The sequence below is a fragment of the Hypanus sabinus genome, chromosome X2 (assembly GCF_030144855.1).
Source record: "Hypanus sabinus isolate sHypSab1 chromosome X2, sHypSab1.hap1, whole genome shotgun sequence".
Lineage (NCBI taxonomy): Eukaryota > Metazoa > Chordata > Chondrichthyes > Myliobatiformes > Dasyatidae > Hypanus > Hypanus sabinus.
Genome location: NC_082739.1, coordinates 17023715 through 17036757, shown reverse-complemented (window position 1 = coordinate 17036757; position 13043 = coordinate 17023715). Strand labels below are relative to the sequence as shown.

The 13043-nt window shown below is 37.2% G+C and overlaps 1 protein-coding gene across 23 annotated transcripts in view; it reads right to left on the bottom strand.

The window, feature by feature from the left end:
* Positions 1-685: 685 nt before the first annotated feature.
* LOC132385195 (protein Aster-B-like) overlaps positions 686-13043 on the bottom strand; it is a 406923-nt gene continuing 394565 nt past the window's right edge. For all 23 annotated transcript variants that reach the window (XM_059957077.1, XM_059957080.1, XM_059957083.1 and 20 more), the window contains 2 exons: positions 11530-11650; positions 686-7232 (listed from right to left, as the gene is read on the bottom strand). In XM_059957077.1, the coding sequence (XP_059813060.1) occupies positions 7146-7232; positions 11530-11650 (208 nt within the window). In that variant the 3' untranslated portion in view covers positions 686-7145. The remainder of the gene's footprint in view (positions 7233-11529; positions 11651-13043) is intronic.

Sequence of the window (13043 nt, the reverse complement as noted above, 5' to 3'; positions counted from 1 at the left end):
CTTTTCTCCCCAAGTAACTCAAAAGTGACTACATAAAATGGAGTAAGATCTTACAAATGTGCTTGAATAGCCAAATAAGCAGACTCCATCTGAGATGGTATATAGACTTTCCGAATGTGAAACTGAATTTTATAATCACTTGCACTAACTGTATAGACTGAAACACTATTTTTTCTAAATGTCTAAATATGCACTAGTGTTGCTACTCTGGCAAGAATTATCTGTCAGGTCAGTAAGCTTGTATGCATCTATCAATAGTTTGAACTCTCTTCTGATACTGCAATATACAAATCACCTTCCAACTCAACACATGCCACATACCACAAATTTTATTGTTGTAGTCTCAAACCAAAATAGACTGGGGAACCTATAAAAAGGGGAAATACAGGTTTCTGAAATGAGGACCCATGGGCTGTAATTTATCCTACCTCACTGCCAGAAGCAAGTTAATGCTTTGGCTGGGATCTTTCAAATTCCTTAGATCCTTGTCCTCTTTTCTGCTTATCCCTTAATAGAGAAAGATAAATATTCATTTTAAGTATGGCACAAATTGGTATAGAGAAAAACAGGGTTTCCACAGAAATCAATAACATTTTACTCACGTGGCTAATTTTCAAGGTAACGCACCCAAGAAAGTAAAACAACAGTTAGTGAAAATTATATCCTACATGGCATTTTCTTGAAAAAGAATGGAGAACAAAACTTTTACTTTCAGTAAAACACACCAGCATCATTGACACATACAGAAAAGAATCCAAGATAAACCAGGAGGCTGAAAATGTGTGGTTGTCAAAATTTCCAACACATTTTCTTTAATAGAACAGATAAAAAGATTTTAATAACCAAACATTATTCTTCAACATCACCCAAACAAGAAAGGTGACAATTAAAGATTTTTTTCCAACACTTTTTATTCATAGCTTGTTTCTACTTTACATGAACTAGCAGGTGGGATACCATGATAACCGAAACTCTAGTAGGCAAGGTTATTAAAACTAAACCTGCGCACAGCGCAAAGTTCATAGTTATGTTTCATATATGGAGATCAAAACAGTTCTTAAAAAATGTATATTTTTCTTGAATGCACATGAAGATAGTTTGTTACATAATGTAATGGTGTAGACAAGCCACACATCCAATTTTACCTTACTTCATCTTGATGACGGTTGCATACCCTGCAGGCTAGCATTAGGCAGCATCAGATCCACATGCATCTTTAAAAAAAAGTCCTGGTGTGGGTACAGTGTTTATCGATGAACTAAATTACATTATAATACAGCATTAGCCAACTAACAACCATGCTGTTCAATGGGAAGATCATATTAAAAAGGGGAAATCTTCCCTTGGGGAGCAATTAATTTATTGTACATTTGAAAGATTACTTAATTGAAACAATGGGATAGAGGAATCAGTTTGTACAATTAGGCCATTTACAACAAAAGTTTTCACTGCATTCTTGTGCACAAAAAATCTTTTGCATTTTTTTCAGTTGATAATATCATAGAATCTGAAACAATGATGTGTTACTGAGTATCAGGTTTGAAAGGCTGAAGTAAACATTAATGTGTTCAATTGTCCATTAGCTGTGCCAATTTAAAACATCCCAATTCAACAATTATGACCACCCATTACAGCTGTTACATCTATGAAAATTCCTCCTTACAGTATTCAAAAATCACTAACCAATTTTGAGAAAGATTGAAATTTGCTCTTACTGAGTTTTTGTGTAAAAATTAAATAAAATCAACAAGAAATTATTGATTTCCCAAGTCTTGTTTCTTGACACATGTGCATATGACGCAGATTGACATCAGGGAAAATTGTGAATACAGGTTACTTTCTCAGCACAACCTCCCTGTAATGTCGGGGGGGGGGGGGAAGCGTGGGTTGGGGATCTGTACTTTCCTGATTTTTTGCATTATTTAAATGCAAACAAACAAGCTGAGTACGCTGTGAGGCAGACTCTATCCCTCTTAAATTATATTCTTATCGTATTCACATTTTCAAATCCTGCATACAGTACAATGATAATCGTTCAATGTTTTGTAAAATTACAATCAATTCAATAAAATGCCTTCCATATATTGCTGAAAATACACAGCCCAAAAACACTCTTGAACAGCAAATTCCATTGCGGGTCTACTTTTTACACGACATATCAGAGCCCTAAACAAAATTTTAACATTTCAACATTGCTGCGGTAACTGACTCTGCAAAACATGTTATGAGCTGTCTATTTTTTTCTGAAACAATACTATATTTAATATTGAGTTCAAGGAAAAGAAAACGTAATAATACAGTCTTTACCTTGAGTAACAAGCAACAAAGAGGAGGATGGCTTCAGTGTAGACAGTGCCTGATTATAGATATAGTAGGTGTGCAACATAAACCATTGCAATGTATGCACAGAGGAATGGTGCTCTCAAAGGTCCAAAGCCTTGAATTTAAACATCCCCATATTGGAAATGCATGGGGTTGTGAGAGTTGTGGAGGGAATGGGAGGTCACAGGGACAGCTTCTTCTGTTTGACTGGTGAATTTCATGACAGTTATATTTGGCTTCAATGACAGATTGATGATCATACCACCACGTCAACAGCAGCAGCCGTCATGTAAATAAGTAAATAACTAGAGAGGACAAATAAGCGTAGAGATAAGAAATGTGGAGGAAAGAGTGGAAAGAAAGTGTTTTTTAAGGAAGTTAAGTATTGCCAATGATCAAGGGGAGGAAAGTAGCAATTACTTTTAGGGAGTGAGAAGACAATGATTGGCATTATCTTTAAACATGGGTTAAGGAGCAGCAATCCTTCTCTCACTGGTTCCATATTTAGCATTTTGAAACCTCCCACATATTGTTTGTGGTCCTTCTCTGACCACCATGCACTGCATGTTAAAACTAGTTTTCCCAAAGTGTAGCCAGTGCCAGCACTGGTACCTTAGGGCAAATTAGCACTGGTGGAGGCCTTGTGGAGGGGTTGTTAGACCCTTTAATTGCATATGCATATGATTTTTGGTCTTTGTCTATGGGCTACAGCCCACTACCATTCACAATGAACATATGATTCCTGTCCTCCATGTTGGAGGTCTGGGAAGGAAATTTACAGGCTTACATCAATTATTAAATACCAGTGACTCCATAGCTACCTCAGCTATCAGACATGGCATCTCCTTTCTCTGTAATCTGATTTTAGGATATACTGAATTTGTGAATGATTGATAGATGCTGTGTTCAAACTTGTTTAACCATTAAATACAGAAATCAGGAAGTAAAAGATGGCCAACAGACATGACCACCAGCTTGAATGTAAAGAAAGCAAATAATAGCAGTATGTACAAGTTGGCCTTGAACATTCACCCACATCATTTGTATCTTTTTCAATAGAGGACAAAAGCACTTTAGTTCTAAGTAATATTAATACATTAATGCTTCAAAAGTGTCATATGATTACAAAATGATTTAGAAATAAATGACATCATTAAAGTTCACTAAAATTCATCATCATTTCTATCTTTGCTTGACTCAGTTCTTTTGGTCACAAGTTATTTTCAAGCATGGGAGACACTTTACCACCTCTGTCACAACATGGTAATTATATAAGTTGTAAGAAAAGAAAGTATAAAACAGGAAATAAACAATGTATAAGAATGTACATTAAAACACTATCATCATCAAAAATCCAGCAAGATTTTATCACTCCCATAAAATTCATTAGAATATGTCCTAAATCAATTTTTGTTTTGAAATAGAAAGCTTTGAGATATTTCAGTAAGGTGACTCACTGAGCAAGGTATAGGCCCAGCTATATTTCAAGCAAAATTAAAAACTTGGTTTTGATAAGAAAATGCTTTCATTTTGTCTGTTGAACAGTATCTCCCATGTTTCCAAAATTTGATTTATGGGTTAACAACCAGTAGTCTGTTACAGCAATTTCAATTTTCTTAATGTGCATATTAGCTTTCCCATGCATACACTCATACACACTCTCACTCACTTTAGGCCTGTAATCCTACCCTCAAATCTGACTTTTTTACTATTCACAAATCCGGCTTGAAATGATTTTTGGTGTTACACATAATGTAAACACTATAAACAAAACTAGCCATAAATGTCAGCTATTTTAAAAACAAAGGATTCAAATCACTTCATTATATTCCAGCAATCCCCTACTATACCAAGCACAAAAATAAAAATACAACAAGCATAAGAAGCTGCACAGTATCAAGATATCATTTTTTGATTCTACAGTGCAAATCTATTTGCTGACTTATTAGTATCTCATATTAAAAATGTGAAATTAAATATTAAAGGCAACAAAAGTTTGATCCAGAATTTTTTAAAAAAAGTTACTACTATAGCACAAAAATTAGAACCCATATTCATCAAAATGATGCTATATATGGAGTGATTAACATCATAAATACAACCTACTAAATCTGCTCAATGGCATACTACAAAGGATCATGATTCTACTAGTCTTGTTGAATGTAGAAGCAATAGTCAATTTAAAAAAACTAAGTGAAAAAGTGAATGCAGCACTGAATGAGGATGACCTGCTTAAAGAAAATATGATACCACAATTTAGTTAGAAATGGATTTGTCAGCATTTGCCATTATGTATATATCAATCAATGGTTCATTTTATTGTCAAAGTATGCATGTTCAATAAAACTCTGATATTTGTCTTCAGACACTGCCTTTGTCAATATTCCCAATGATTTATGATCAGAGACATGAGGCAAGTCCTTAAAATAAAATATTGTGGCCACAAAATCCATTGCACCAAAAAATTTAGTTTTTAGGTGTAAATAGTGCACTTTGGAATATCTGCCCACATAATTTAATATGCAGTTAGCCGACTGGCCAATCACACCTCCTCTTAATAAATTAAATACGCTAAATACTTTCTGATTGGCAGCAAAAACTTCTGACCAATAGAAAGCTTTGTTCATTTTAGAAAACAACCTTTTGTATCAGTCATATTAAAAGCACCTCATATTTAACATCAAATCTTATTATATCTGATTCTATTGAAAAGGCAGATATTGGCAGCTGTATCACTTAGCTAGTAATTGTCCAGACGTTATACCCTTAGATAAGGTGTATTTACCTGGTTAGTTACTGGAGTTCATGTATATTTAATAAATTTAAATCACAAAGTTCTCATTCCAGAAATTATTGAATGCCTTTGAGATTTCAGCTTTACATTTGACAGTAAGTATTCCAAATACAATCTAATATGCTAGAGAGTCATACAGCTGCCCACAAAATACGTAGGCCAAAATGCCTCAAATTTCACATTGAGGAGCACTAAATTCATCAAAATAATTTTGTTTCAAAATGCTGGAATTCCCCCACTCTCTTAATTTATCAGATCAGGGACTTCCATCAAAAATAACCATCATAAATGAATGATCAAAATTTTGAACAAAATTATGAGGCAATTCTCCACCTGTTAACCCTAACACCATATCTCTCAGTTCTATCAGTTCATACTGTACATTAGCCGTGACACAATATACTTATAAATAAACAACTTAAATACTTATTTTCTTGGACTATGTTAACAGCTGATTATTTGTTCATACCAAAACAGCTCACAGATGAGCACCAATATTTGTAGACACGTTTGAAGATTGTATTTTAATCGGACATATTCATTTTCAAAATCCACTTTAAATCTGGTTTATTCTTGCATTATTAATGCAAATTGCCTACCAAAGGTTAAAGTGCCAGCATCCACTAGTTCAGTGTTGACTGAATTAAACCACTTGACTGTTGCTACATGGTCTCATTAGTTCTGTGCCTATCCCATGACACAGCATGCATCATTTTGCACTTACACCTACCTGGATTTTGTTCTAATAAGACAACCACATTGAAATTTGGTCACTAAATATTGTATCTGTCATATACTATACTAGATTAGCATGTGCACAGCACAATTTCCATGCTTTTCAAGTAAGAAATATTATCAAATGACAGGACATTCAAATATCTCATCTATTAAGATCCTGTCTGATCTGCGAATCAAATTCCACAGTAAGCTTTAAGACAAATCTTTAATATTTTCCTTTTTTAAACTGTGGCTCATTAACATGTTAGAAAACTGAAATCACTTTAATTATTTTCAGTTTGGGATATTTATAGATTAGCTACACTAATCTATAATTCTTCAATTTTCCATCAGAAAACCATGAAACTAAAAAATAGGTCAGACTAGCATGCAATACCTCTGCAGCAGTTAAACATGACAACACACTTCGTGGGGGCCTCACGCTTCCCTGTACGTGCCTCACTACGTTCATGGTGCTGATCATGAAATTCATTCCTAATTTGTCATAAAATATGGGATTCTTCAGAATCAGACTTCACACGTGTTCAATGCAGTTATCAGGTGAGCGACCTGCAACTTGTAGACATGTTGCAATGAGGATAACAGAGCAGAACACGTTTTTTCTCTACATATTCTTGGGCCTGCCTGTGATAGATTGTTTAGACTGTTCTTAACAATAATAAATAACTAAGTTAGTTGCATCAGGATTCCAGTTACTTTTCACTTGTAACTTAGAAAATCTTCAAGTTTTTTTTTCAATACAGATATTCACAGTTTCTAAAACCATTCACTCTGAACCAGAATCAATACATCAGGTTAATTTTGCTAATATTAAATAGGATGTATTCTGTGTTTCTGCAGGCACAATTAACTAATAACAGCTTCAAGATCCTCACCCTGCTCCAATCTCTGCTTGATGAATACCTTATTTTAAACAAAGACGACATGGTACTTCAGTTACACATCTTCCATAAAAGAGAAGGCCTACAGATTATTACATGCATTTGTGAGATGTTACACTTACAGTACAATGTTCTAGGATTTATAACAGGAGTGTGAAGGGAGATTAGTGTGGCTGTTGTTTTCCACAATGCTTCAGTAGTTCTCCTAGTTTTCACATCAGTGCAGGATCTTGGTGTTGTCAATTGTGAATTTGCTGATTCGGACAGCAATCCTGGGGATCCAACTCGGCCTGCGGTTCCAGTGTCTTTTTATTTCTCTTTTTTTATATATATATATATATAATTTATACATAACAAATTTATACATAACATATTGCACACAATTCCCTCTTCGGCCTCAGTAATGCCAGTCAGTGAAATCGATCATGTTTGTCTGTTTCTGAACTGTAATCACGCAAACCAATGCCTTTTTGTAGAGTTATTAACGAATTTCTCATCTGTGGGATAAATTAGAGAAAAGATGAAATTCCAGAGTCTATCTGACCAGCTTAACTTACATTAGCACTATGTGCAGATGAAGCTCAAATCTAGCCTAGGTAAAGGCCATACTTTCAAAGTGAGCTAAGGTCAGATTCCATTTATGTGTATATTACATACACCTTTACCAGGCATAGCAAATACTCAAGGAAGCATCACAACACATTTTTATGCTACTGGACAAGGACAAAAAAAAAGAGCAGTCCTACAATGAACTTTTAAAAATGAAAGAAAATGATTTTCTTTGGGATGAAACCATGCTCAAAAAATATATCATTCAAACTGACTATCTCAGTACGTTACAACATTCAAAAGATTTGTTGATGAAATAGTCTTTAAAAGATATCTTCTGGTACTTGGTAGGAATTTTACATTTAATTTTCTCCATGTGGTATTCTAATTAGAGGACAAAACAATGTTAAACTTTAAAAGAATAAATGTTAATTTGCTGGTTAAGTGCAAAATAGTAGTCTCCAGAAGGGTTAATCTTTCTTGTATCTAAGATGAAGATTCTAATTAACCAATCTTTGCCGAACAATTTATTGGAACTACATTCTGAATCACAGACCCATGGATCCTCTTTGTCAGTCACAGCTGCTACTTTGGTTGAGGGCCAGATTAATGTGGGTACAAACTCCATCAGGATTTACAGCTTCTGCTCTTCACCACGTGTAGCTGTACTCATGCAGAATGAAATCAGACTGTGGAAAACATTTTTAGAATCACCTGATCAAAGAACAACTTTACTTGAATTTGGTGAGGTTGGTGCTTAAAACACAATAGTGTCAATAAATGAAACACCTTCTCATTTGTAATACTCAGCCCTAAACTGTTGTTTCAATGTTCTTGTAATGGTAAAGCTACTTGAAGCCATGCTCCACTGTTTCATTTTCCTGTCATTTTCTGCTGGCCAGTTCATCAACTCAGTGAAGCATTTCTCCAGAGTACTGTATAGAATGACAGGAGGGGAGGAAGATAAAAAGATGATCGATTAAAGGATTTGAAGTCATCTGCGGCAAACCCTCAGCCCTTCATCAACAGAGTGGTGCAAATGCCAGGAAGTGTTGGCTTTTAAGCTGAGGATGAGGCAATTGGTATTTAAGTCAATGCAGTGTGTACTGGACTGTGAAAGACAGGCAAGTGATAGGGCAAAACTGCAGTCAGTCAGATGAGTTGAAGTGTAACATGGGGGCAAAATCAAAAAGGGTGATGAATACAGAACTGAAAGTATTATACAGTGCCTTGCAAAAGTATTCAGCCCCCAAACCTTTGTTCATATAAATGAGTATTACAACCAGGGATTTTGATCAATTTAACTTAACATTTTTATTTTGTGGATCACATGCTCCTTTTTTCCCCCAAAATACAGGGAAATTTGTAAAGCAGGAAAACTAAAAATTCAAAAACTGAAATGTCAGCAGTTCAAAAGTATTCATCCCCATTTGCTCTGTACTTAGTTGAACCACCAGGCAGTAGTTGACTACAGTCAGTAGTCTTTTTGAATTGTGCTAAGGTTAGGACTTTGACTGGGCCACTCAAAGACGTCAATTTTCTACATTCAAAGCCACTCCATGGTTGCTCTGGCAGTATGCTCTGGGTTGCTGTCCTGCTGAAAGATGAACTTGCTCCCCAGTTTAAGCTTTCTGTCAGAGGCTATCAGGTTTTTAACCAGGATCGCATTACATTCAGCAGCATCCATCTTCCCATCAATCCTGACAAAATATCCTGTCCCTGCTGCTGAAAGCCATCCCTACAGCATAATGCTACCTCCACCATACTTTACAGTAGGGATGGTGTTACCTGGTTGATGTGTAGTATTAGATTTACGCAACACGTACTGCTTAGCATTGAGGCCAAAAATTTCCGCTTTAGTTTTGTCCAACAAAAAGTCCCTTTTCCACATCTTTACAGTATCTTCTAGGTGACATTTTGACAGCATGGCAGCCTCCCTTACAAGTGGCGTTCTTCGTCAATGACCAAGTTTAAAGGGGTGGACTGACATAGGAAGTGTGGCTGACATTTCATATTGTTTACACTTTTTCACAATGGACTGCACTGAGCTCCTAGGTATGTTCAAATGCAATGTTAGTATTCATTTCAAGAGGACTAGAATTTAAGAGCAAGGATGTGATGCCAAGGCTTTATAAGCCAATGGTCTGACCTCACTTAAGAGTATACTGAGCAGTTTTGGGCCCCTTATCTAAGAAAAGATGTGTTGGCATTGGGGAGGGTCCAAAGGAGGTTCATGAGAATGAATCCGGGAATGAAAAATCAAGTTAAATTCAAACCATAAGTGGATACAGTCAAATGAGACAGCATTCCTCTGGAGCCAAGGTACATAACATACATTCCAAATAGCAAGAGAAAAAAAAAATTGTTACACAAGAAAACACATGTATAGTCCAAGACCCTGAGCAAGATACAAAGTGTCAATACAGTTGCCAGCAATCCAGCCTGTCATTCTGCCTGTCGAACACTGGAGGGCAGCACCAATGGGAGAAGGCAGCCGCCAACCAAGCATGGATGCCACACTACACCGCCTCCGGGTTAATGTATGTTAAGTGTTTGATGACTCTGGGCCTGTACTCTCGGGAGTTTAGAAGAATGAGGGGGTGAATCTCATTGAAACCTACTGAAGGATGTGGAAGCCGTAGAAAGGGTGCAGAGGAGATTTACAAGGATGTTGCCCGGATTGGGGAGCATGCCTTATGAGAATAGGTTGAGTGAACTCGGCCTTTTCTCCTCGGAGCGACGGAGGATGAGAGGTGACCTGATAGAGGTGTACAAGATAATGAGAGACATTGATTGTGTGGATAGTCAGAGGCTTTTTCCCAGGGCTGAAATGGTTGCCACAAGAGGACACAGGTTTAAGGTACTGGGGAGTAGGTACAGAGATGTCAGGGGTAAGTTTTTTACTCAGAGAGTGGTGAGTGTGTGGAATGGGCTGCTGGCAACAGTGGTGGAGGCAGATACAATAGGGTCTTTTAAGAGACTCTTGGATAGGTACATGGAGCTTAGAAAAATAGAGGGCTATGGGTAAGCCTAGTAATTTCTAAGGTAGGGACATGTTCGGCACAACTTTGTGGGCCGATGGGCCTGTGTTATGCTGTAGGTTTTCTATATTTCTATGAATATTGAAAAGCTGAGATAGAGAAGATGTGGTGAGGATGTTTTCTATAGTAGCGAGCCTAGGACCAGAGGGCAGAGCCTCAGAACAGTGGGACATCCATTTAGAACAGAGATGAGGAGGAATTTCTTTAGCCAGAGGGTGGGAAATCTGTGGAAATCATTGCCAGAGACAGCTGTGGGGGTCAAGTTAAAACAGAGGTTAATACGTTTTTGGTTAGTCATGGAGTCAAAGGTTATAGGGAGAAGGTAGAAAAATGGGGTTGAGTGGGATAATAAATCAGCCATGATGCAATGGCAGAGCAGACTTGATGGGCCAAGTGGCCTAATTCTGCTCCTAACTCTTATGGTATATGGTCTTAAATTTATATAGCCCTAGTTGGAGTGGGTGCTCACCTCAGGAGCAGATATGTCCCAATCAAAGCGAGAGCAGTGTGCACCCTCAGCACCAATGTTACAAGCTAGCACTTGTTATAAATAATTATCTGAGATGCAGATTAAAGCTACCACAAGATTATCCCACTCTTAGAGAAGCAACTGTTCGCTCCAAGCATGATGTAGTGTCTAACAGTCACACAAGTGTATGCGTCTGACGCTGGTTGAAAACTGTTCAGCAATGATCCTCTGCCCAAATTAAGCGGCACAGTGTCTCAAATAAAGAAAGGGAATCCCGATTATTTTCTCCATTAGTTTTTGTTCTTTAAGAGTTGTCCCAAATTAACGGCTACCTTGATTAACCAGTGGCCCAATTAGCTAGAATCTACTGTATGTATTAATTAACTGCAATTTAGGGAGGGGTGTGAGTCCCTAACAGACAAATTCATAACAGACAATAAAAAATTTGGCATCAGCAAGGACATAATTTGAATCCAGACTTTTCTGATGATCTAACCCATTAGCCCACCTGTTTTACATGATGATTGCATTATATAGTTAATTAATGGAGGGTTAAACAGGCCAGTTTTTAAAAATACTTGTATCCTTTCTTTTAATTTTTTCTTAAAAAACAGAAGGGTTGAGGGATGAACACTTAAAATAATTGTTCAGAGCAGAATCAGTCTTGCTCACTGTTAGAACTACATTGTACACCTGGTCCCTCAACCATTCATTAGACACAACTGTAGCAATCACCTGATCTAGAAGCACCACTGATGATTTTAGAATGTCTCTCCATTTCTGTAGCTCAGCATCGTGGTAACGCTGTTGTGACTCTAATAACTGGGCCCATTCCACCTGAGACTGGGGCAGTTTGCTGTATGGAAGAGAAGGAAAAAAAGTAACAACAGTTTGGGGAACTTGGAGTCAATACTGTGGGAATCAGAGACAGAGTCATTAAATTATTCAGCACCGAAACAGGCCTTTCGGCCGTACTGTGATTATGACAGGTGTTGCTCAACACATCTTATAATCAGAGTGCTGAAAATTATTTTTCACAAAGCCATCTTAGTTTAACAACATCAACAACTGTTTATTCCTTGGTGTGCTACAACAACTGCCACCATCCTAATGTTTTTGGACATTTCTGTGTTCAATTGGCCATCTCCAATGTAAATTATAAACAGTGCAAATCAAGTTACTTTATTTTATCAAAAATTATTTGCTTAGAAATTCAAGGACATATAATTTCAAATTAAAGTATTTAATTTTTCAGCAACATACAAGTGCAAATGTATTAACCAGCAGTAAATAAATTTTTGTGGCCATTTACCATTCAGGTCATGCCAATTTAACCTATTCTGCACCATCCTTATGGCCAGAGGTGAATTTCCTACCTGAATTCACAGAATGATGTCATTCCTTGCGCAATGCTCTATCAGGAGCACTGCAGGGGAATGTGCACCTCATTGTCAGTGGGCTCTTGGATAACAGGGTCTTAATCCTGGCTGACCTTCAGAACAGAATGGGGTGCGAGCTGATGTTCAACTCCATGTTTCCAGTTAAACCATCCATTAGTTGCCGATCAAAACATTGAGATATCAAGGTGAATGCAGAAGGCAAGCAAGAAATTAAGCACCAACTGCCTGCCTTTTGGTAGCTGCTGGAGAAGGAGCCTGTGAGCGGCCTATCATAGTGTGGCTTGCTGCGGCTGGTGAGTAGGCCTCTCTGTCTCATGTGGTTTCCCTCTCTTTCATTGAATGTTGGTGATATTGTAGGATGGTATCCTGGTTCTGGGTTTATGGATTGGATTATAGCATTTATGGACTATGGACTTTTTCAGACTTATGGTTTTTATATTCTGTATTTTTTTTATCATCCATTCCTTTTCGTTATGAGGGGAGTGTTTTGTTATTTTTTTGTGCAGGGGAGGGGTTGTTTTTTGGGGGTCAATAGTCCTGTTCTGTTTTGTGTGGAGGTGAGGGTTTTTTTGGGGGGGGGGTTGATGATCAGGATGCTGTTCTTTTTTGTATGGGGGGTTGATGTTTCTTTCTAAATTATTTTTATGCTCTTTCTTTCATGGTTATCTGGAGAAGTAAAAAATTGAGTTGTATATGGATGCATGCTTTGATAATAAATTAACCTTTGAATCTTTGAACTCCCCAACCTCTTTCAAGCTGTTTATTAGTCATGGTCACCTCTCACTGCTTCTGCCAGCCTCCCCTATGTTCCTTCCCCTGCTCCAAGCCACAATGCACTGTCCCAAATGC